Raw genomic sequence first — 25826 nt, forward strand, 5'->3', positions numbered from 1 at the left:
TTTAACTACGACCATATTTTTGCTTTTTTGCAGTTTTTTAATTCCTCACCACGTGATTAATAATCATTATCACATGCACCTGGATTTGAGTTTATCCTTGTTCTTTTGCATGGGTATAATCTGCGAAGAAGTTGTGTTTAAACATTATTTTTCCCATAATCACAAGTTTAAAAAAAATCTGTTTACTTACATTAATACTTTTAGCACCCATTTTTTATGTGAAGTCCCTTTGGGACTCTAAGCTTTCTAAATAACAAGAGAATAAGCTGCTGATGAAAGAATTACAGCAAAAATACAGTTCAGAAGCAGTAAGTTTTAAATTCTTTCTTTCTCAAATGACTTTTTGTGTTTAATAAAATATAGAAAGACAAGTTTCATGGCGGAGAATTTAAAAAAAAAGATAATTCAGTGCCCATTGCGCTTATCAAATTACATTTTGCCTTTGTATGAGCATTGGAGGGATTCTTTTGTGTCAGAGAAAAAAAAACGGGAAGTCCCAATACATATTTGCCTTGCGGGGATCACTTATGACATACTTGTAGAATGTGGGAGCTGGTCAGTGAGGGGGTGGAAGCACTGGCTTCTGTCCTAAACAGGAAATTGCACAACATCTGGCCTTTTGCATACAAAAAGGCAGCCAATGGCCATTTGGATGAATTTGTGCTTGACTCATTCACGTTTTGCCAATTGTTTGCTGGTGGTGCATTGATTTTGTGCAATGACTAAAATGGCCATTTCACGGGGAGATTGAAATTGTGCAAGAGTACTTTTTTCAGGTTTCACGCAGAAGTCAGCTGTCTTTTACGGAAGTGCAATAAATCATAGTCATCTGGTGTGCATGTTCAGATCTACTGTTGCGAATGACGTGTTAGTGATATTTTAAAGTTGACTGAAGAGAACTTCACTTTTTTTGTTTGAACTCAACAAAAATAGTCGCATTCATGTTTTAGTTGCGTTGAAATGATAGACGGCTTTTATTTTTTTATTAATGTGTTTATTTATTTACATGTGGAGCCTGAGAAAATATTGCACTTTTAGAATTTGATAACAAAAAATGTCTATGAAAAAAAATACTACTTTGTGTTGCAAAGATTGATAAACATGTGCTTTACGACACTTAAGCAAACAGCTTTTGTGTTATTCAAGTTTTCCATGTCAATATTTTTCTACAAAATATCATTTATCACCCAATCAAAATATCACTGAAGCACGTAGCTCCAAAGATTAGTGAATGACTGTCATAAAGTGAATTCTTTGTGCTTTTATTACTCACCAAAGCACAGTATTAGTGAATGCTTCAAATCACCTGTCAGAATTGAATGACTGCACTGTCATTTGACCTTGCTGCATACTGTCACACACTCTTGACATTTGTGTCACATGCATTTCCATTGCAAACATTTCACCCCCTCCGTTCGATGAATTTATCTGTGTGTCGCACACGAAGCCCATCATATGCGAGCGCTCACCATCTACGGCGGCACCCAATGAACACACCCGTCTGCATTTGCCGCAATTGCGCTTGGCGACAAACGAATGGCCTCACAGCTATAGAACATGAACATGCATGACATTACAGACAGTGTAACCCGTTACTCAGTTGACGGACAGATTTTCTAAGTAGGTCATCTATGGAAATGCCAGCCCGTCAGTTCACATCAATAGATCCAAAGCAAGGTCAGCACTGTGGGACCAAATTCAGACCTAACTCTGTTTACCGTTAGTTAAAAATATTACTTAAGGCTTTTATTTTTGGACAAAGGACAGGGAAAACCTGCTCTTTGAATCATATAAGTGAACATTAAGCGAGGGAAAAACAGAAAATGAAGATAAAGCAAAGAACTGAGCTGACTAGATGATTTTTTTTTTGCAAATCAGTTTTTTTGCTGCTCTATATAAATATTATATATATATATATATTTTTCTAAATACCTCTTTACTGTCATGTAATCCATTCATATATTCATTTTTTTTTTTTGCATTATTGCACTTGCCTTTGATTGATAATATCATTCCCTAATGCAACGCCCCTTCTTTTCGCAGACTCTAGCGGGCCAATGAGCACGACCCATTCCCACCCGCACGTCCCACCGATGGGTGGCATGGTGGGCCACCCGTCAGTCATCAGCACCAGGCACTTGCCATCGCCCATGTCCAGCATGGGCTCGCCCATGAACGGCCTGGCTTCTCCTTACTCCGTCATCACGTCGTCTCTGGGTTCGCCCGCTGTATCGCTGCCGTCCACGCCCAACTTGAACTTCGGACCGCTCGGAAGTCCGCAGGTGAGGGGAAAGAAATTAGATGCTCGTCTTATCTCAATATGCAAAATGAATGGACTTTCATGTCATTGTTGCAAAGGTTATGGCTCATTTCAGAATTGCAAGTCATTACGTTTTAAAGAAATAAGCTTTCACTTATCTGCTTGTCTACAATATCTTCATTAATAATAGATAGTAAATTGTTAAAGTTCAGCTAAGAAACCAATGGCAAAAATGTATGACATGAATAATTTGAGATTTACAACATTTGGCATAATTAAAGGAACAGGGCTACAAATAATTGGATTGCAAATCCATTTAATGTTGGCTTTTTTCCTCCAGACTAGAAGCTAATACTTGAGCTATCTATTACTGCCTCTCAAGAAGACAAACTTATTCATATAATCAATTAAAGAAAAAAATATTCTTATCATATGTTTCTTTGAAAAGGTAAGGCATTCATTAAAGGCTCATTTTATGAAAATATAAACAGAAGAAGCACAGACATAAATATGCTTGGCCTATTCTTTTGGTAAACCGTCTTGTATTTGTTTGGGTAGGGTAAGAAAAAAAACATTTTAGGGGGTACTCCAGACTTTGTTGCTAATTTAAAAAAAGTATTATTTTATAATATACTTATGTTTGTTCATGTATAAGAATAGTGCAATGTGATTTCTTACGTGTATGCAGTGTATGACCGTCTCCAACATCTTTATAATATTTCGATATGCGTTAAGTGGTAAAACATCTACTTTATACTTCTGGAATTTGGTTTTAAGGTCGAAGCTGTCTCCATTGTGTTGGACTTGCATACCTTGGTCTACCTCTAGCTCGTTTTCGCCGTTTTCTGACCTTTGGCACCCTGTGTCTGGTGTCATGTGAGCAGACTTATAGTGCAGTCCTACTATTAGCTCTTTAATAAAAAAACTAAATGAGAGGAGGGAGTGTTTGTGTGTGTGTGTGATGACTGCATGACAAAAAACAGCAGCCTTTATGTTGCGTTTTCTGTATTTTCTTATGCTCTTATTATCTCTGTGGGTCCTGTCTGTGTCTTGCCGGAGCACATTTCATTGTTTTTCCAGTTATTTGTGTGTCATTTATGGAACGAAGCTCTTTTCAATTCATTGTGTCCAGTTTGTATGACTTCTCTCAAAAAAAAAATCCTGGACTCGTGTTATACAGTCGTGCCTTGTGATGCAAGTGATTTGAATATTTTCCAGTCAAAATCAACTGTTACATTAGAAGTTCTCTTCTGAAAATAGTTTACATTGAAAAAGTCAATTGCATTTCTATTCATATTGATATCGAATGATTTGCAGTAGCTGGCCATATAAAGTAGAATGCTCATGAACACACACACACACACCAAGTCCAATATTGTTCCTAGTTTATTGTGGTGGTGTTCGGCTCCCGACGAGTCCAGGCCTTGTTATTACACGTTGGCCCAATAAACAAGAAACACCAACTAATATACAGTGGATTCTTGGAAGTGTAACACAATCCATTCATAGATGTTGTTGGACATTTCTATTTATTTGTGCCCTAACAGTTTTGTATAGTTAGTGGTCATATGAGTGCAATACGATCAGAAAAATGCCATTATCTAATAGAAATTGCACGTAGCGCTTTTTTTTTTTTTGTGATGGCCGGTAAACGTGTAGTAGTACAAGTCCATGCAAGTACACTTGCTTGTTTTTCAAGTACATGCAACGACAGATACTTCAAGTAGAAGTACATGCACGTACTTCAAGTTTTAACTAATTTAGAGCTGAGATTCAGAAGTGTAATAGAATTTGTTCACAGATATCCTTGGTCTTTGTGGTTTTTTTACGGCATGGATGTTCAAGTGTTTTGTATAGTGATCACATAAGTGCAATAAGAACTAGAAAACTCAATTTTGTGTGGGGCGCTTTACTGTTGTGGTCGGTAAACTTTCACACATAAATACTTGTCCTTGTTGTAAAAGTACACACTTGTACATGTGATTGTAGTAGAAATAATGCAAGTATATCCTAAAGGGGCATTATCCCAAAAGCATTGAATATGATAAGAATAGTGTTTTTCATGAACAGTGTATTAAAACCTCATGATAGCATACGTGGGTAAGATCCTTGAGATCTCAGCGGGATGAATGTATTATAGTGTGTGTGGTTGCCATAGTAACAGGATTCATGCAGGTTCATTGGTTACCTCAAGAACTCCGAAGCCTGTTATATGGCATGAGATGACATGCAAAGTAACATACATTTTTATTCCTTATTTTTTTTCCTGGTTTTATGGGAACCAATAATGTCCGATCAGAATTCAATTGTCAATGACTTGAAGTGAGTTTTATATGTAACTTTTGGATCATAAGCCACACTCACAGAAAATGGACAATAACCCTGCTTTATATACTACTGAATGAATACCTGAACTAGAACCATGTCGATATAAAACTAATAAACCAAATCCCAGAAGCATCACAGTTACATCACACTTGCCCCCCCCCCCCCCCCACACCTGCTGTTAAACTGCAGGTGTTCACATTGTATAGAACATTTTTACACAAAAAAGACATGCAGATTTGCATGTCAAAATTCATAAATATTCCTCTTTGGCCTATAAACTGCAAGATTCATGGTTTATGGATTTTGACAGGTTAGTGAGGTCATAGGGAGATTTTTTTTTTAACTTTGTAGGAGCTGTCTCATAGATCATAGTTGTACTCATTCATTCCTGAATCTAAGCAACTTCCACAGTTGAAGCGTATATATGTATTCAAGTTTACCCTCATGTCGCTTTGGGTATAAAGAATGTATTCACTGCATCAATAATCCAATATTCCCTGCATGTCTCTGTTAGAAGCATGTTGCTAAATGTCTGAGAGTTGAATGGATAAATGAGCAGTCGTTTGTAGTCGTCTTGTGATGACACCCAAAATGAATTATGGAATGACGAGCTCTCTGAAAGGAGGGGCTGGGCGGATGCTCATTTAAGTACAAGTGTCTGCCTTTAGGGCACGTGCGGAAGGCGAGAGAGCATGCCCAAGGAAGGCATCCCGGCCAGGCGTGTTCTTTGCCCGAAGGTCACCAGCGCGGAGGCCCGGGATGAGTCCACTATTAGGCGAGCGTCGGAGGAGGAGGAGAGTGCACATTGTAAATAAGTGATAGGAAAAGCCTGCGGTGACTGGGACCGTGGCCCTTTATGTCACACTGCATCAAATATATAGGACAGAAGGGCATTTGTAGGTCAGTGTTTCCAGCTGTGATGCAGATGTTTGAACAGAAACAGCAACAACATTGCTGGTTGACTCTTTTCAGGGAAAAGGGGGGCCAGAGGAAGGGGATCATGATCATGAAAACAATGGAAATAAAAGGCATAGCACACATTCTCCCGCATGCTCGCATTCACACTCGCAAACAAGTTACAGTCTTTGAGTAACCTGACATAAATGTTTTTTTTTTCTTCATAATCATTTGCACTGTTCTAAATCTCTTTATGAAACACCTGTGTTTTCTATGATTTTGGTTTTGTCTGTGCTGATTGGCTATCGAAACTCACATTCAGTAGTTGTACATCATTTTGGTATATTTCAATGCATAAGAAACCTTCTATCTAACTAAATAAGGCTCGCTTTTCACATCAAATGCATTAGATGTAGTGAACGAACAACCTTTCTTTCGCCCCTCTGCAAGCCAAAATGGACCGCCAATGACTTGAAAGCATTAAAGTTAGCTAATGTGAGTGCAAAAAATCTAAACTTAATCCAACATGACTCAACAGATCCTCACACAGGGACATCAATTCACATTAACACCCCTGTCGTTGTTTCTTGAGCATTACACACTCCGGCAACCACGTGACCATCCTCGTGCCTCTCCCAGACTTCTAAACATTTAGAAACCTGCACGACAAGCCACCGAGAGTCTAAAAGTCTGCCCTCCCACTACGTGGGCAAGTGACATAGTTTCACAATCACACTGTGGGTGGACGGGTGAAATCACAATAGTGAGCAAAAGACAAAAAAAAGCATAGGGGAAGAAAAACAGAAACATGTCACAGGACCACCTAACAGCATTCACTCTTACTTCCCCTACATTTCCTGTCCTTTGCTAGTTCACTTTAGTTGACTGGTCACCCTGGCCTTGTTCCTTGTTCATTTGTGATCTGCAGATGAACTCTATGAACAATGTTAGCAGCACAGAAGACATCAAACCTCCGCCGGGCCTGCAGAACCTGGGGAGCATCAACTACCAGTGCCCCAGTCCGGGGGGGATGTCAAAGCACATCTGTGCCATATGCGGAGACCGCTCCTCAGGTAACATACAGGGCAGATTCTCGACCCCATGATCCCTCAAGCTAAAGATGAAATGTATTCTCTGACATGCGTGCAGGGAAACATTACGGGGTGTACAGCTGCGAGGGATGTAAAGGCTTTTTCAAAAGGACCGTGCGCAAAGATCTCACCTACACTTGTCGAGACAGCAAGGAATGCCTGATTGACAAGCGCCAGCGCAACCGCTGTCAGTACTGTCGCTACCAAAAGTGCCTGGCGATGGGCATGAAGAGAGAAGGTACTTTTTTTAGTGAAGGCAACAAAATTTAGGTCTTTTCCAGACGTGGAAGACATTTGGTCTTCAAATTTTTAGAAAAAGAAACGACGTTTGGTCGCTGGTCTCTTGATCGCCGGTCAAATGGTGACAAAGAGTTTACTGTTGAAGCCAGCTCTCAAAATTATATTCATGAGAGAGAGTTTAATATCTAAGAGAGAGAGAGTCTAATATCTAAGTACATTTGACCAGCGACCAAACGACCAGCGACCAAACGTCCGGTCACAATCTAATCATTGTCAGTGGTATTATGGTTTAATGTTGTATATGCTATGGTTCCATGCATAAAGTGAAACTATCTAAATTCATAAAAGTTGTGCCCATTTGTCATAGCGGTACAGGAAGAGAGGCAGCGTGGGAAAGAACGCGGTGAGAATGAAGTGGAGTCCACCAGCAGTTTCAATGAGGAAATGCCCGTGGACAAGATCCTGGACGCCGAGTTGGCCGTGGAGCCCAAAACGGAGACGTACTCTGACGGCAGTCCTGGCAACTCGGTGAGGGTTTTTTTTTTTTGCAAAGGAATGACCACACTTTATTGCTTTTTTAATGACAATTTTGGGGGAATCATTACTTCACAGTGGAGCAAGACTTCTTGCGATATTTAATCCACTTGCCAAAAAACTTGCATGTCGATGTTGTGCAAGTCACCCTGATATTAAAGGTTACAGCTCATATTATGTGTTGTTTGACTTTTGCTCCGGTATGCCCGTGGCAGACCAACGACCCTGTCACCAACATCTGCCAGGCGGCGGACAAACAGCTTTTCACTTTAGTGGAGTGGGCTAAGAGAATCCCACACTTCTCCGAACTACCCCTCGATGACCAGGTCATCCTTCTACGAGCAGGTAATATATTTTAATTTTGTTATCTTTCCAGAGATTCGGAAACCCCGATTTATTGTATGTGGCACCGAAAAGACACATCGTGTGTGAGATGTCAGACTGCTCATGGTGCTTGTCATTTATCCTCAGGCAGGCAATCTATTTAGGTCTCTTACCATTCACTTGACATATTTACTATTTAGCTAAATGGAGCAGTAAAACCAAAAATAACCCTGAAGTATTTATTGTGCCTTTGCAACTGAGTCACCACTGACCTCTGCTGGTGAAATACAAGGCTCCTAACTAACTAAAGTTGTTTAATAAATTAACTTGTGAGGATTAACTGTACAAAAAAAGAGTAAATTAATAAATTAGCTGCCAAATGACTGGATATTTTTGGCTCTCAATGGCACTAAAACATGATCATTGAAAATTAGCCATCCAAATTTGAATCATTTTGATATCTATTGCTGTCAAAAATACTTATAACAATTAAAGGGAAAGCTTCACATTTTTTTAGACTATTTCCCATAATAAAAAGCTACATTCCAACAAAAATGTCATTCCAAAGACATCTCGTTTATTTATTTATTGACTTTTCCAGATCTCTTTTTTTTCCTAAGCATGACATCTGTTTTTTTTGTTTTCTGCTCCTCCTCCAGGCTGGAACGAGCTGCTCATCGCGTCTTTCTCTCATCGATCGGTGACAGTGAAAGACGGCATCTTGCTGGCCACGGGCCTCCACGTCCACAGAAGCAGCGCCCACAGCGCTGGAGTGGGCTCCATCTTTGACAGGTCAAAAGCATGGAACAATTTGGAAAGAGCACAGAATTCAACCGTGTTTTTTTTGCCTTGTATTGGTGCTACATGGTGTTAACAATGTGATGTATCTGATGTCCCTGCAGAGTTCTAACGGAGCTGGTGTCCAAAATGAAGGATATGCAGATGGATAAAACCGAGCTGGGATGCTTGCGAGCTATCGTCCTATTCAACCCAGGTCAGAAACATATTCATTTGTTAATTTATTATTCATTCATTCATTTTACATATCGTTTGCCCTCACAAAGTTTGCGGGGGAGCTGGAGCCTATCCCAGCCATTTTTTATTTTCCAATGTCCTTTTAAAATGCAGAGTAATTATTTTATCTACCAGTAGAGGGTGTCCCTAACTTTGAGTAAGACTGTGATGTGACCTGAGTGTGAGAGTGCATTTGTACACCTCATGGGTTGCCATTATGAGTGGGAGGGGCCATTTTATTCACCCCCATCTTGGTTAAGCGAATTTGACAGTTGCCGCTGTCAATGGGGCTGATGGAACAGCATTCACTGCCAGTCTGACTAGATAAGATGAATGGTATGTTCATCATTGTCAATGGCATCTCATTACATTTCTGTTATATTTAACTTTGACCTGAGCTACATTTGCACTTAACCCCTTACAATAGACAACCTATTAAAAGTAAATGTGTATTGGACTCATCAATGTTATATTTCTTTTCCTATACTCACTTTTAAGAGTATTATGGTAGTATAGAACAATACGTCGTTCAATGTTGGTCATTGGAGTAGTACTCGGAAAGTTCAATATTTTAGGCGGTGGTACTTATGTCGCAAATTTCAAACGACTATTTTGATGTGGTTCCACTCAGATGCAAAAGGACTGTCCAACCCCACGGAGGTAGAAGCACTGAGGGAAAAAGTGTACGCCTCACTAGAGTCCTACACCAAACACAAATACCCCGACCAGCCGGGCAGGTGTGCTTTCCACAATTCCACACTTTTGTAACTCGTCCGCCATCAGCTTACTTTTCTCACCATTTGATTGTAATTCTTGCCGTTCCCGCCCCAGGTTCGCCAAACTGCTGCTTCGTCTGCCCGCTTTACGCTCCATCGGCCTCAAGTGCTTGGAGCACCTTTTCTTCTTCAAGCTCATCGGGGACACGCCCATAGACACCTTCCTCATGGAAATGCTGGAGACGCCGCATCAGATCACATGACCCCTGTCAAACAGCCCCCCCTCTTGTAAATAGCCCTTGTCAGCGACGCGAAGATGGAAATTGTAAAGTTGAGTATTTTATAACAATTTTAAAAAGAATACACACCACAACATTTTAATGACATCCCAAACGCTATTTCAAGGCCGTGGTGAGGACTGAGTGAGTACAAGCCTCATGCTCAAGAGTGTTTTTGTAAATAGCTCGGTGCAGTCGTCCATTTTGAAAGTATTTTAGAAAGAGTCAGATTTTATTCATAGAGCCATTGTATAAAATTTTACGTAAAAAAACAACCAATAACAAAACCACAGCATTTCTTAAACACATTGGAGTATTCTTTTCACTGAATAAAGGTAAGAAATACGTGCAAAACTATTTGTCATTTTTTTGTAATTTTATTGTATTAAGTATTCTTTTAATGGCGATGGAGGACCAATCTACTTTGACTTGGAGGGCCCAAGAAAAATGTGATTTTATGTCTATCGTCGTCAATGAAGATGATCACTGTATTTCCAGTTAAAATTAATTAAATTTCTATGTGTGCTACATTATATATTTTCAGAAATTGCAACCCTTGTGAGGATATACTCACAAGCCCAAGTATTGTTACTTTAACTCTATTATATTTGGGATACATGGCATGAATGCAATATTGGTGGGGGTGTTTTGGGGTCGCTCTGTCTCTCTCTCTGTCTCTCTCTCTCTCTCTCTTTCTTGCCCCCCACCCCACACCCCTTCTCTCCCCTGTCCCATTGCTAGAAAGTCCCGTCAGTTTATGAACAAGTTGAGAAGGAGGGAAACGTCCAAGGAGGAGTAAATTACAGCCACTTCACATTTAAGCATCACCTCTTCCACACACTTGGAGATGCGCTGAGAAATAGGACGCCAACATTTTTTTTCCAGGCTCATATTGAAAAAGGTATGCTTTTTATGTTCCTATATTTTATGGAAATTGTGATGTTGGTGACAATGCCTCATTCAAAATGAAACTACTCATTAAAATGTGTTTGTGAATACATGCAGGAAAAATGTAAATCAATAAAATTACCTTAAATGTTTTTTTTCTATGTATTTTGAGTGACAACACAAAATTTGGTATTTTTTTTCATTTGTTTCAATTTGGTTGTCCTTATTTTACATTATATCACAATATTATTAGATTTGCTCAATATCTGACAGGTTGATACTGATTATATTAGGATAACAAACAACAAATAATGACAAATATTTTATGACAAAAAACCCTCCATATTCAATATTTCATCAACATTTCATGCATTTGAATGAACTACTTTTTTATGATTTTTAGAAATAATAATCCTAAATACATACAGATATTAAATTTCTATAACAGCAAATACTTTTAAAAAAAATTTAAAGCTATAAGTTCGCTTTGAAGATATAAATTGAGATTTGTAATTTTCCCCCAAAGTTTGGTATCCCTTTGACATTGGTCAAGTCCAACTTTTTGTGTCACGTCATCCCCATTCAGCACTTGTATTGTTAGTAGTGTCCATATTTTAATGTGACATTTTTTTCAGCCATGCAGCACAGGCCGATGTGCGCGGGCTGCCACCGGCCGATCACCGACAAGTACCTGCTGCGGGTGGCGGATGGCCTCCGGCACGAGGCGTGCGCGCGCTGCTCGGCTTGCGGGCAAGCTCTGAAAGACTCTTGCTTCGTGCGTGAGCAGCGACTCTACTGCAAGCGGGACTATGTTGAGTGAGTGCCAACTTTTATAAACCTGAATATACATTTAAAATGACCTATACATGCCACTAAAATGGTGACAGGATCTAAATTGCAGTGTAGTACAAAAACATTCCAGCAACACATGTAGACAGACCCACAGTCATATAATCATGATTTTCTACACCATTTCTGATCAAATATTGCACTGATAAACCTCTTCCAGTTCAAAAAATAGGACTTTTATTGCCGTTATTTCTAGCCAATGAAGTAACGTTTGTTTTAGCTACCAGCGATGTTTCAGTACAAAGCAAAAACAAGTAAGTCAATACCAAAATTGTCATATTTGCTTAATCTTCTGCAAACAGCTGACTGAAATGTCGGCATAGAGTCTCAATGAACATGTGTTTGAGGCAGACACTCCAGTACAATATTGTCGTGAGGTAATTTTCCACATGGAAATCACATTAACTCATTGGCTGCCATCATCAGTGCAAGGTGTCCAATCCAGACGGCGAATGAACGAAAGATGGATTGGACGTCTATTGGTGTTAATGGCAGTCGAGTTCATTAAAACTCTAGTCAAATATCCATCATCACAACACAGTGATGTACAAATCCATCATTTTGATGCACTTCTTGTATCGGAACTTGCAACTGTAAAGATTGATACTATTGGCAATGGTGTGTTTTGACCTCATGCGATTTAGTTGAGTTTAGTTTGCTTGAGATAGTTGACTTCCAAGAAACTTGGCATAATCCTCTCACGAAAGAACGAGGTGACTGTGGGTGCGAGGTGTGATACATCACACACATGCACGAACACACGCCAAACAAGGCAGGGTGGAGCTCAAGTGACACGTTGTCAAAATGTGTTAAAATCGCCACGTCCATTCGCCTGGTAATCACAAGCTGGGGGCCAACATATGGCCATGAGGTAACCCCCCTACTTCTTCACCTTTGCATCATGAGCTCCCTCCTAATCACCTTGTACCTAAATATGCTAGTATCTACTAAAATCTAACCGTTAAAATGTATTCCTTGATTAAAGTCACCAAGAATTCTCGATTTATTCGTTGTGCACAATAGAAATACCAAACAAAAACTACCACAAACAATGATATACTCTAATATTGCCAAATCAGATGATCTATAAAAGCGAGCATGAGGATCCATTGGTTTATTGTGTAACCATTTGTTCACTAAAGTTTGAAAGTGGCCTCTCAGCTGTGTCTTAACTCTCTATATGCATGCAATCATCACCCTAAAGAAATATGATAAATGACTGGTTGTCCAAATATGTCATGCATGGAACGTTCTGACGCTTCCCTTGGAGGGACACAAAGGCGTGAATTTATTTTGGCAAACAAGGATTAAATAGCGGCAGCATCTGGAAACTGCGTCGAGAGAGTCCATGTGCAGCGACAACTGACCAAGCGTGAATTATTCGACCTGACCAATTAGCAGGAGGCCTGATGCCCAGGCTCCGCCTCTGAGATTTACACCTCAACACTGGAATGATTGGTACTGACACTCAGCTCCTCGTGGCTCTTGGCATATATTACAATGTAGTTTTTTCTGGACCTTTTTTTTCTTAATTTCTTTATCATCATTCAAAAGTAACATTGATCTCATTCACCTTTACTTCACTTGAATGCTATTAAAGGTGATAGACTTCTAATCCATTTTGATATTCGTATTTTAATTTAAAAAATCCACCAAAATAATGAATATATGAATAGATGAATAAATAAATAAGTGACGTTTTCAAAAACTCAATCATTTTTTTACATTAAAATATATATATTTTTTAAAAAGGCTGAGCTGCGCAAGAAAAGGAATAAATGAATATGCACATTATCAATTTCTTAGGACTTGTGTGAGAGTGTGTGTGTGTATATATAGGAAAAAAATATCTTTCTGTTTTTTACAAGAGTGTAAAACACCAAATGTGTGTAAATAATGCTAATTCATAGTAAAAGCAATCACCTGGCAGGCCTAATCAACAATAAAAATATGGCCACCTGGACTCAATTATTGGACTTGATAAAGACTCAATGATGCCCAGGTGTGCAATGAAAGCATTCTCGGGTTCCCGGACATCAACGGCATGTTTACATGAGCTGCGCGGAAAGAAGACCGTCAGATTAAGCGCGTGGGCCGTATAGGTCACGTGACCGAGCGTGTCCTTGACCCTCCAGATCTTTATCAGACACACGCGGGATCTCGCTTCACCTGATCTCGAAACCGGACCCACCTCTGTACGTGTCCACTAGACCGCACCAGTCTAGGCTCGTGTTTTCCGCATGGGGAACGTTGTGGGATTTAAACCCAAGTAACCCATACTCACAAAGTCACTATTAAGTAAATGATCCCGAGCGGGGTATGAGCCCACCTGTGTGGCACAGAACCCTGCAAATATTCCAAGAATTTCTCAGACTTCACAACGTGATTTATTCACGCCTTCAGGAATGCAAACGTGCGACACATTGGCCGTTTTAGGGCGCATACCAGCCAGGCCGCGGGGCAGACGACCCGCATGGGTCAAGCGGATCCCACCACCTGACCCCGGTTGGGCCGCTCAGGCTCGGTGGTTACCCCCGGCAACCACTCGGAAAGAGTCAGAGGAATGCAGTAGGATGTGGACCTTTGGAAAAGGATGTAGCAGAACCTTTGTTTGTTGATAGTACAGACTCAGTGGCTACTACACCTACATTTTTGAAGGCCTATTTGTTCAGTCTTGTCATTTAATAATTGTTCAGCTTTAGTATGCACTTTCAGTAAAAAAGGGTGTAAATATTGTATTCTTTCATAACAATAATATGCAATTATTCCAGAAAATTTAAAATATTTTTGTTGCATTAATGTAACCTTATTTATATTAAAAAAAAGTTGTTTCACTGAAATTAACTTTAATTTATGTTTATGATGTGATTATCCGTTCTTATTGAGAATTGTATTGATTAAAAAGTTTTAACTAAAAAGTCAAGTAAAACATTTTGCACATTTTAAGAATAGCATTTTATGAAATAGTCCAGTTATGAATAAAAGTTTAAATAAGGGTCGCCACAGCCAAACATTGGATCCACATGATACATTTTCTCCAAGAAAAGGTCTTAAACTGGACCATTTTAAAGTTAAATACAACTGATAGATAGTAATGTAATCGATGATAGTGTACACAAATAAGTTTAAACAAGTACTGGCTTTCTCCTGCCAGTGAGCCGAGTGGTCCAGTGAGCCACCAGTCGCGCCCGCGGACAGAAACCAGCTCCAGAATGATGACGCATCATCGGGCGTGACAGTCCCAAGATGGGTCGGTGCCAGCCCACGGACAATAGTCCCGCTGCTTGACGCTGGCGGGGGGCGGCTCTGTCTTTGTCCCGCTCTGGCTGAGCAGACTTCAGGATAATTCCACGGATAATTCCTAGGACCGGCGGCCCAGCCATCCCCGCCGAGATATCTGATTCCCCCCCTCTGTCTGGAGCCACGGCCCGCCGTGAGCCTTTTCTGGATGCCCCCCCGGGGGGGCTCGGCAGCCGCAGCCAAGGCAACCGTGTGGCGGTGTGGCTAAGTCCGCTTGCTCCCGGTTGCCAGGCGCTAAGACGCACACCCGCCATGCTGAGGGTATGTGTCTGAGCGGCTGCCGTGGGAGGAGGTGAGGGTTAAAAGATGGGATGCTACCCACAATAGCTGGAAATCCACAATATAGAGCATTCAGAAAACATTTGTCACCATTCCCACAATCTTTGACAATGTTCACACTGGCAGATTTTGGGATAACTTACTATCTCAGACTAAAGTCATCCCTAAAATTGAGAGGCCTTGGTCAATTTCCTAAATGTTGTCACTTAATTTCCTCACGAAAAGAGAAGTGGTCTCCAAAAGATTTGTGGCAGGAAACAATTTTTTCGTGCTCTTCTTTGACCAATATGTCCTACTGTGGTCTAGTGTGGATTGATTTGTGAAGAATGAGTCCACATCCAATCAAAAACGATGTTTTTTGATAATTGCTTGGATTTCGCACAGATTGATCTGTATAATATATATGGAGCACATATAAAATGTCATATGATGCACTCTACATGCAATCAAATAAACTCACCTCAAAAATCTGCAGTGTTGCACAGAACTTTTGAAAGGCAAACATGCTTCATTAGGTTTGGTTTTGGTCATTTTTCCTGTTTTGTGATCTTCAATTTCCTGAAATTACAAGGCAAAAACAAACTATTTAAATCGTAATAGAGATGAAAAATTGCATTTCTTGACCCAAGGTCTGGATTCAATAGAATGGCTTGAATCATCTTTATCCTCTGAAAAGAACAACTTGCGGTATGTTTGTGCTATTGCGATGAACTGAGAAAAGTGTATCCATTGATAAGGACAAACACTACAAGAATAAATGCTTTTTTTTTCAAGTAAGAAAACAATACATATTTTAAGTAAAAAGCTTTTTTTTTTCGTTTTCTTTCCTCCTATCAGACTGTTTCCAGTGCGCTGCGGGGGCTGCTCCGAGAGCATCTCGCCTTCGGAACTGGTTCTGCGTGCCGGCTCTTCCGTTTTTCACCTGCGCTGCTTCACCTGCAGCGTGTGCGGCACCCCCTTAAGAACCGGAGACCGTTGTGTCTTCAGGGAGGGTCGGCTCATGTGTGCCAGTGAGGACCACCACTGCCGTGCGGTTAGCCCGACTTCATCCGACACATGTACGCCATCAAGTTCAATCCATCCATCAACAAGTGAACATGTCCAAGTCTTTGACCTGGATATTTTCCATGATTTCATGTTTGTTTTAGGTAAAAGCGATGAAGTCGAGGATGAAGAATCGGAGGGGAAGCCTCTGAGGAAGGCAGTGAAATATGACGAACAGGAAAGTAAACGTCCCAAAAGACCTCGCACCATTCTGACCACCCAGCAAAGACGCATCTTCAAAGCCTCCTTTGAGGTTTCATCCAAGCCGTGTCGCAAGGTGAATTACTTGAATACTTGAAATCGTTCATAAAGGTTTTATTTGAATCTAATTGGTTGAATCTGGGGTGACATGGTGAGAGAGTGATTGGCCAGAATTATTTGATTGATTTTGGTCTTTAAAAAAAGATCACATAATTACAATAATTAAAGACGTCACCTAAAAAAAAGCACCATAACTTCCTACCAAAGCTCCCCAATTCATTTCACCATAGAACTTTGGTGTCACCAATGCTGGTTGCAGGTGATATATGACTATCAATAAGATTTATTCATATTTTGCGATTTGTAAATGTAATATATGACTGCCCTAGTTGCGGAGAAGTAAGAACTGACTTCCTAATAAAGCACCTTCAATGCCAATGTAATAATGTTCTTTCAAAACATCTAAACAGACAAATACCCAAAGGAATTTTCTTCTTTTCAAAAAACCTGACTATTATTATCACATCACTTATCATTTGAAAGTTATTCTCCATTAGTGTCATAATGACTGCATTATGAAGAAAGTTGCTCCACCTTTGTATAACCTTGAATGGACCTCTGATGTCTTACCTCCCGCATCTTAATCGCAGGTACGAGAGACCTTGGCATCAGACACCGGCCTTACCGTACGAGTCGTGCAGGTCTGGTTCCAGAACCAAAGAGCCAAGGTAAAACACACGCTCACTTTAAGAAAAAAACTCTCTCGTCACCATCCCTGAAATCAGCCCGTTGATCTGAAACTGATGACATGTCAGCACGCATGAAACCTCATATTTCCTCACAAAGTCGGCGGACTTTCCTCCAAGCTCACTGAAAGATGTCCTTCACCTGATACTTCACTCTGGAAGAACCACGCTCTTTTTGTTGTTGTTTTAGATGAAAAAACTGGCTAGGAGGCAACAGCAGCAGGAACAAGAGCAGCCAACTCAGGAGCAGCAGGAACAGCCATCGCCTCTCATAGGTATCATCAATATTCCATATACTATATCATAGTATAATATCCATATTGTATTGGAATGCATGGGCGGCTGAGTGGTTAGTGCATTGGCCTCACAATTGTAGAACCTGGGTTCAAATCCAAGTCGATCCTCCGGTGTGGAGTTTTCATGTTTTCACTGGACCTTTGTGGGTTTTCTCTGGGTAGCCTGCTTTCCTCCCACATTACAAAGATATGCATGGTAAGCTGATTGGACACTCTGTGATTGGCTGGCCACCAATTCAGGGCTTGAAGGAAGCTGGGAGAGGCTCCAGCACCCTCCACAACCCTAGTAATGATAAATCGGTTCAGAAAGTGAATGGCTGAATGAATGTATTGGAAATGAAGACAATAATGAAGACATTTTTTGAGCCTTCATTTTGGTGATCTACTTGCTCAACAGCGCCCTCCAACGGTGTGCCTCATGCTCAAATGGAGCGTCTGGGGTCTTCTAGCTCTCACGTCCGGCATCAGCATCAGCATCAGATGGCATTGACTAGAGTGGAGCAACAAGACTTTGACATGGACCCCTTCAGGCAAGGCTTGACCCCTCCTCAGATGCCAGGAGATCACATGCACCCCTACGGTAAAAAACACCATATGTACATGCTTTAACAACTTGGAATGTTGTCGTTTTTAAGAATCAGTGAGATCAGTGACATCACTCATTTGTTAGCATTTGTCCTGACCTGAATTAAAAACATTTTCCTCTGCTTTCATTTAGGTTTGAAGGCTCTTTACGAAGATGCACTAGACACGGAGTGCACCCCATTGGGCGACGCCTCCTCCCTCCTCACCCCCATCGACTGCCTCTACTCAATGCAGGACTCTTACTTTACCTCCTGAGGGGGGGGGGGGGCACTCCAAGGTTATTTTCCACGCAATGAGGACAAACGGGTGCGCAAATGGCTACGTTGTTACAATTCCACTGCAGACTACTTCACAATGCTTGAAGGCCACAAGATGAGATTACAAAGGAAAAACTCTTTGAATGTGTATTTATTCTTGGAGTGTGTGCTCCTTTTTTTTTGAATGGTTGTACGGTGATCAATAAATAAAGGCCAAGACAGTAGCACGCAGTGGTTTCTGGCGGCGGTCCTGAGGAGAGGGCTTTTTGGACGATGCGAGGACCCCTGGCTTCCTTGGCCTCGCCGCGAACCCGTCTCGTGTTTCTACCCCGCTATGAAACGAGAGCTGGCCGCACGGGGAGCGCAAGTCAATGGTCAGAAACAATCCGAGTGTCTGTCAGCGTGTTGTGCTTGTGCCAACGCAGTGGGCAGCAGAGTGTGCAGTGGGGCCCCTCTTTTGTGGCCCCTTGTTCAGGAACTCAAATATCACCATGACTCTTTATCTTTTTAACGAGGAGGGGGGTTCTCTGAATTTGTGGCATTTTTTTTTCAAGGACCACCTCAAATGAAAACACCAGGATTTATAGGTTAATTGCCTGAAAAAAATACAAATAAAACTTGAAATGAGAGGCCATAGCCAGTGTTTTCTATTTTTTATTCATATATTTGCATTTAAAGTGCAACTTTAGGGTTATTGTATGAATCATCGCTGGCAACCCTCCAAGTTAAAGCATTTAAAGCAGACAAGAGTTAATGCATTTTGATCATTCGATGCCAGTTCAGTACGAAATGGACATTTATTGCCGTCAATGTCAGACAAAGGATTAAATTAGCATTCCCATTGGTTAAATCTATGCATGTCCACTGAGGAGGATTCTTTAGGAAAGTGTATTCATCTGTTTTGGCACTGCAACAGCATGAAGCCAATTATTGTGCTTACAAGAATGAGGATGTGTGTGTGTGTGTTTGTGTTTGTGTGTGTGTGTGTGTGTGTGTGTGTGTGTGTGTGTGTGTGTGTGTGTGTGTGTGTGTGTGTGTGTGTGGCCTGATTCTTGGCATACACGTTGCAATAAATAACCAGAATGCTGACAGGAAACTGTCTGCTATCATGAGCATAATAAGAAGGTTATCGGCGCCTGCTGTGACCATCACTGGACGGGGCTTTTGTTACCAAAGCATTTGCCGTCACTGATGGCAAATTAGGGGAGGCCGGGGAAGAGTTACCTTGCCACCTCCCATTGATGGCTAAAGTGTTTTTCTTTCTTTTTTTTTTTTGGAACTTTGTCTTTTTGAAAAAATGTTCAATATTTTACGTAGGTACAGAAGAAAATGTATAGTACCGTAAAAATCTACGATACCTTTTACATTTTTTGGTGCATAGCAGAGCCTGTTTTTTTTTTTGGTTATTATATATATAAAAATATATATATCATTTTCATGACTTCACAGAAAAGCCCTTCAAAATGTATAGTTATATATATTGAATTATTTACAGAATATTACTTTGCTTTGCTTTTTATTTTAAATAGGGTTTTTGATTTAACTTTACAAAATGTAATCACATATGGTATGGAAAATGCTCTTGTTAAAATCAAATTTTAACCTTTATAAACAACCACTTTATCCCACAAAAAAAAGGAGAAGCGACTCAGGGCGAGATTTAAAAATAACATCGGTTTATAAAACCCAGATATGACAGGATCACCAAAGTGTGTACAGAAATACAAAGACATCATAGAGGGAACAGTGTTATACAATCAACATGTACAAACTACTCATTTAAAGGAGACAATTGTCTTTTTCATGTCACTTTAAAATCACATTATCCACAATCTAGGTTTCTTACCAAAGTAGTACTTCCATCTAAACGTCACAATCAGCTAGTCTACATGGGAACAACTACGTAGAACATTGACAGGTGGGACGATGCACAGCTATAAAGCACTTCAACGTCATTGGTCAAGCAAAAATTGAAAACACCATATCCAAATTATTTGAACTTTTCGCTCCGGTAGGTCAAAGTGCGTCCGTCTACAACAAGTCATGCCACAGCCACGATCGCTTCATGCACATTACAAATGTACACTTAAGGAGGGAAAAGATTTTTTTTTTCTTAAATTACAATGATTTACCGTATTTTCCGGACTAAGTAGCTCCATAGTTGATCTAGTCACAAAAAAAAGCCTCATGACCGTATCCTATATAGGTCGCACTGGACTATAAGTCGCACCATCAGGGAGGGAAAGTATATACTTTGCAAAGGCGCTTTGACGCGCTCAGTGGTTTTACTTTAAGAGAATTGAACAGCTGACTTAAATGGAGTCAAAGCCACCTTCAGAAATGTTGTATAGTCACACTTCCTAATGCTTAAGTAAAAAATGTTTGGATAAGCGACCGATAACAGTACTTGAACTCAATAATGGACCTCCTTACCGATTGTCCCATCAGCTTAACTGTAGTAGCTCAGCATTTTCGCTTCTATTTAACGAGTTTCCTGAGACCAAGTTGTCATCCAGCTTGCCTCCAAATCATTCCTGCGTCTTCTTTTCTCTACCTATGGCTTTAGAGGCAATTTAAGATTTCTGTTGCTACTTGTGCATATTAAAAAAGAAAACTACTACTGACAAATAGTAAAAATTAAGCTGAGACATTCAAATCATTGAATGGAAATGAAACGTATGTAGTTCATCCATTCTTAATGAAACAAATTAAATAACTCTAAATAACCCTTTCATCGATAAATATACTATGTACAGTAATCCTGGGTTTACCCCAAAAAGCGTGAAAACCGGGGAATACTGTATAAATAGGTGATCTAAGTCTTTGTGGGTGCTTCTTAATCATATGCTGAGACCGCCCCAAAGCGTCTGCTAATCTTTACTCTAGTGTTAAAGATCATTTCAGAAAATGTAAAATTCTATATTTCATATTACATAATTCAACCCAGGACCAGCCAAACTATGAAAAAAAAAGCGACCTATAGTACGGAAAATACGGTACACACAAAACGATTGAAACAAAGCTACAAAATACTGCTTGTCCAAAATGGCAACATCAATCAAGGCTGCTAATATAAATACCCACATTGGGAACAATAAATTAACGTCTATGTACAAAAAAAGCAGCATGCAGACAAGGCAACGCTGTACAAAACATAGTCTTGTGTATCTAAATAAAAAGGACAAACGTGATTTCCACGGTGATAGACGCTCAACTCATTGAAACCGGGCCAGTTGCAATGAGTTGAACGTCAATCGCCGTCGTTGGCAACCAATGAAACACATTGCACAAATCCTGGCCTTTGGCGATTAGTAGTACTAACGCGTAGATGTCAACAAGCGAGGACAAAGAGTTGACTCGTATAGAAAGGTGTGACCAAAAAGTCCAAAGTTTAGAAAAGACATTGTAGATTGGAAACTTACTTCACTAGTAGAAACAACACTAGGACCGTACAGTATTAATGCACAACAAAGTATTGAATTACAAAGCAAAATCCCTCGTGTACAAGTCATTTTTTTGTCATAAACGCACTTTTCCTGCAAGTGCCTCCAGCGTGTGGCAACAGCACTTTTGAAATTTCTCACAACAACTCAAAACAAACAAACAATATCAAGGAAAAGTAGAAAATAATCATCGTTGAGGTCAAACCTGTTGATTAGTTGTGATATGCTGTGTGTTAAGATTCCGTCCGGGATTTTAATTGAATTGTTTTGAGTCCTTTTACCTTTTTTTTTTTTTTGCAGTCCCTGTTGATCCTGTAAGTAGGCCAAAACGGCATGTAAACAGTCAGTTTGCTCAGAAATAAAGCACGTCACCGTGCCGCAAAATAAACATGCGTCTCCAATTGTTTTTCATTTTTATGACAAACACAAAGAAAAAGTGGTGTTTTCCATAAAAATATACTCATAAGATTTGGAGGTACTTGTTTTTTTTGTTGCATGGTAGAAAAAGAGAGAAAAAAGTAAGAAAAACAAAAAGAATACAGCACTGGGAACCAACATTTTTCTTGTTTTTTTAGTCTAATTTTTGAGTGCAGAATGTCAAGTTTAAACTAAAGGAGCCCCATCAATGTGAAAAATACTGTATTTAACATATGTCCATGTATTTATAAATATAAATATTGACATACTATGAAACATGGCAAATTATTATGCTAGTTAGCTGGGATAGGCTCCAGCACCCCCCGTGTCCCCCTGTGAGGTTAAGTGGTTCGGGAAATGAAATGGCTTAGTTGGATGCAGATATCAATAACATGGCAAGTTGTGGAGAAGATTTTTGACGTGTTAGGAAAAAAAATCAGTTGAATTTTGGAATCCGTGCACCAATTTTAGTTTTAATCAGCACAATAATCTAACTCGATAAGATTTTTTTTGTTTAATTGTTTACCGGTGTAAGCTATAGCTCGGTTTTGTTGGGGTGGCATTTGACATGAGCATATTTGTGCTTGATCAGATTGTGGCTATTGTCACATTGAAGTGTGTGTGTGTGTGTGTGTGTGTGTGTGTGTGTGTGTGTGTGTGTGTGTGTGTGTGTGTGTGTGTGTGTGTGTGTGTGTATTTACATGGCAATGAGGTCTGTGTGAGCCACAAATTGTTTTTGTCACTGAGCAATGAAAACAAAGTATCTACTATTCTATTAAGGAGAAAATCTAAAACAAGAAAAAGGCATGTCATTTTTACATTTTCGATATCTTTTGATTTGGGATTATTTGAAAGAACAACACCACCGAAAATGACTTCACAAATTTCAAATCACGCTATCCTCCGACACTAAAACACTGAAAATACGTTGAAAAACGCAATACATTCTAGTATGTTTTTAAGATATAAAAAGCTTTTCAAATAGGCTTGTGCGAGATACATTCTTTTCAATGTTTTCTTTAAAATAATGAATAACAATCCACAAAATGTGAGAATACATTCTAGTCTAGTATATAAATAAAAGTACATTCTTTCCATTAATACCAAATGAAAAAAACAAAAAAAAAAACAAAAAGAACAACAGCTGTTTTTCATTGTCCTTTTTGAGCTTTTTTGTTTGTTTTCAGTTTCTGGAATTAAAAGCATCATTAATTCAATTTATATGGGCCTTTATCGTTTTTTTGTGGAAAAAATCTAAATAATTTATAACTTATTGAAATATTTGCAATTTCATTCTTTTCATTGGTTTTTAATTTCATAGTTTGTAAATTTATATAAAAAGACACAAAAGATAATTCATTGTTTTCATTGCCCAGAGACGATTTTTTTGGGTGGAGACTTGACTAAAAGGTCAAAGACTGTGTGTGTGTGTTTGTGTGTGCATGTGTGTGTGTTGTGTGTGTGTGTGCATGTACATGCTGATACTTGTTGAAAATTTAGCTAAAGGCCTCATCATCTGTATCTTCAATTAGAACTTTTGTGTCCTTTTTGGATCTGAAAAACAAGAAAACAAAAGTAAATATAGTCTTAACTTGCTTGATAATCTTCCTTCTTACTGAGAGGACAGCAGAGGACGCCGCAGCGTGAGGCTGTAAGACCTCTTCCAGGTCTTCTTGCCCGAACGGTTGCGGACGCCGTCCTCCTGGTCCATCATCTGCTCCAACAGCGTCTGATCGTCCGCATTGAGAGGCGCCACGGAAATATCTCGCACGGCTCGGAACTCGCCACAGTTGTTCAGGTGCTCGTTCTCCAAGCGGAAGAAATTCCATACGAAACGCCTATGGAAAACCAGGAAGAAGTTGGAGAAATACCACCTGGGTACCCACATGGGAGGCGAGCGTACCTAAAGACCTCCAGAGGTGCCAGGACGGTGGCCACGATGTCGCCCACAGAGTGAATCTTGGTCATGGTGGTCAAAGAGAGAGAAATTGTCCAGGCAAAACGAAGGATGACATCTTCTAAGATGGCGCAATAGTAGTAGGCCTGCACAAAAAAAAATGACAAGATGAGATGGCACTCATGCCAAGTATTTGCTTGAGGGAGCTGGAGTTGACCTTATGTGGGTAAACGATCTCCTCTCTGAGGAAGGTGTTTTCTCCAGCACCCCGGTCAAACAGACCCCAGTCCATGCGCAAATCCCAGATCAACGTGTACAAAGAGCTTATGGAGGAGAAGACGATCAGCAGGTAGAAGAACATGTCGGCGTCGGTGTGGCCTTGTTCTGGAACACAAAGATGCACATGTGTTACTTTGAGACAATTTGCACATGTGTTAGAACTCAAAGCAAGTCTGGTCTAATAACCCTTACTTAATTGGTTGTATTCGTGAGATCATGATTTTTGCAGTAGTCTTCTTCAATCCGTAAACCAAAAACAACATGTCACCAACAGATGGCGCTGTCATACTACGAATACACTTGGAATTCAGACAAGTCTGTTTTCAGTATCACCCTCCTCCACCACATCTGAATCAAATGATCAAATCAGCAAGGTGTCCAGAAGCTTGATTGTTTGATTCAGCTGTGTTGGTGGAAGGTTAGACCACAGCTGGCCTAAATTATCAGGTGAAAGGACCTTAAAATGTAACATTTGAAACCTTTCTATCTGCAAATATACCATGATATGGGCTTACAACATATTGCTGTTAAAATTTGTCATCAGTTGAAATTTATCATCAGCAGTTTCATTTCAAAGATAATGATCTAATCTACTGGTTTAGGTAAAGATTGTAGGATGTTTTTTTTAACATTTGAATCACAGTTAAGTACCCACCCAACACTTTTTTTTTTTTTTACCATTGATGTGGCAAACACAGAGGAGGTCAAATCCCACCCCTGGTTGTCATTTGTCAATTCTGTTGCCAAAAAAGCAGCAGGACATCAACATTTGAACTGGCTGCACATCCGCATCATAGTCAGGAGTACTACTGACTTAAATGCGATGTTGCTTTGAGAAAACCATAGTTTTTTGCGCCATAGCTGACATTTTGACATTTTCCAGCCCCTTGGAGAATCACAGCCGATTTGCTTTTTCCTGCCATTTCACCCTTCGCTTTTACGACTCTGTCATGGGACGATTAAAAGGTTACACGAGCTCCAATGGACCATGATTGGAGGTCAAGTTGGGGCTAAATTGCAGCTGCTGAGACTTAGATACAACACAACGAAATGTTGTATTGCCAAGTGTGGATCTGCATTCTTGACGGTGCTCGGTCTCATCCGCATATTTCATCTTTATTCATTTGCAAGCGCTTGATTGAGTTGTTACACATTCTTGCCTCATGGCTAATGAAGTTCTGGAAGCACTAAATGGACTTGTAAAAGCTGTCAGTTTGTTAATTTTCTGAGTTGTGGTCAACCCTCGGACCAGTTATCATCTCATCTTTAATTAATGTGCACGGCAGCCAATGAGATAATTGAATTGAGTCAAATTCCACAAAATCAGAAAAACTTTTTTTTTTGAAAAAGATACGCTTTTAAAAATGTACTTTTTTTAAAGCGTTGATTGGGCATCTATTACCGACAATGGCATGAAAATAAACTGAGTGACAAACTAAGTCATGGAACAAATGAGATTTGTTTGTTCCTCCTTTGTACACATTTCCTTCTCTCATTTTAGCATTCTTCATTTTAGGAAGTTTGCTTTCCCCCTCAGCAGAAATGAGTGTTTGATATTTCTGCCACGTTGGCAACCACTTCTGCCTTTTTTTCTATCTTGTTCAATTTAAGTGGACTCAAACGAGAAAAAAAACAAAACGACTAGGCAGCATTTAGCAAATAT

At 39.9% G+C, this 25826-nt stretch overlaps 3 protein-coding genes across 8 annotated transcripts in view; 2 read left to right on the top strand and 1 right to left on the bottom strand.

Annotated features, from left to right (window-relative positions):
- The window catches only part of rxrgb (retinoid X receptor, gamma b), a 23260-nt gene extending 13211 nt beyond the window's left edge, over positions 1 to 10049 (top strand). For 2 of the 6 annotated variants that reach the window (XM_077717355.1, XM_077717356.1), the window contains exons 3-11: positions 2044 to 2282; positions 6414 to 6558; positions 6635 to 6814; positions 7184 to 7344; positions 7566 to 7695; positions 8334 to 8466; positions 8577 to 8668; positions 9320 to 9425; positions 9520 to 10046. In XM_077717355.1, the coding sequence (XP_077573481.1) occupies positions 2044 to 2282; positions 6414 to 6558; positions 6635 to 6814; positions 7184 to 7344; positions 7566 to 7695; positions 8334 to 8466; positions 8577 to 8668; positions 9320 to 9425; positions 9520 to 9667 (1334 nt within the window). In that variant the 3' untranslated portion in view covers positions 9668 to 10046. Of the gene's footprint in view, positions 1 to 2043; positions 2283 to 6413; positions 6559 to 6634; positions 6815 to 7183; positions 7345 to 7565; positions 7696 to 8333; positions 8467 to 8576; positions 8669 to 9319; positions 9426 to 9519 lie in introns of all 6 variants that reach the window. The other 4 variants (XM_077717359.1, XM_077717358.1, XM_077717357.1 and 1 more) reach the window with 3 other exon arrangements.
- A 1067-nt stretch (positions 10050 to 11116) lies between these two features.
- Positions 11117 to 18134, top strand: lmx1a (LIM homeobox transcription factor 1, alpha). The gene is made up of 7 exons (XM_077717383.1): positions 11117 to 11386; positions 15836 to 16056; positions 16147 to 16319; positions 16894 to 16971; positions 17180 to 17264; positions 17683 to 17865; positions 18004 to 18134. Exons 1-7 carry the CDS (start codon positions 11208 to 11210, stop codon positions 18123 to 18125), a joined length of 1041 nt encoding a protein of 346 aa, XP_077573509.1. The 5' UTR covers positions 11117 to 11207; the 3' UTR covers positions 18126 to 18134.
- Positions 18135 to 19782: 1648 nt separating this feature from the next.
- xpr1a (xenotropic and polytropic retrovirus receptor 1a) overlaps positions 19783 to 25826 on the bottom strand; it is a 38664-nt gene continuing 32620 nt past the window's right edge. The window contains exons 12-15 of the mRNA XM_077716820.1: positions 24102 to 24268; positions 23891 to 24030; positions 23604 to 23825; positions 19783 to 23541 (exon numbers count right to left, since the gene is read on the bottom strand). Coding sequence (XP_077572946.1) covers positions 23484 to 23541; positions 23604 to 23825; positions 23891 to 24030; positions 24102 to 24268 — 587 coding nt within the window. The 3' untranslated portion in view covers positions 19783 to 23483. The remainder of the gene's footprint in view (positions 23542 to 23603; positions 23826 to 23890; positions 24031 to 24101; positions 24269 to 25826) is intronic.

The sequence above is a fragment of the Stigmatopora nigra genome, chromosome 5 (genome assembly GCF_051989575.1).
Source record: "Stigmatopora nigra isolate UIUO_SnigA chromosome 5, RoL_Snig_1.1, whole genome shotgun sequence".
Lineage (NCBI taxonomy): Eukaryota > Metazoa > Chordata > Actinopteri > Syngnathiformes > Syngnathidae > Stigmatopora > Stigmatopora nigra.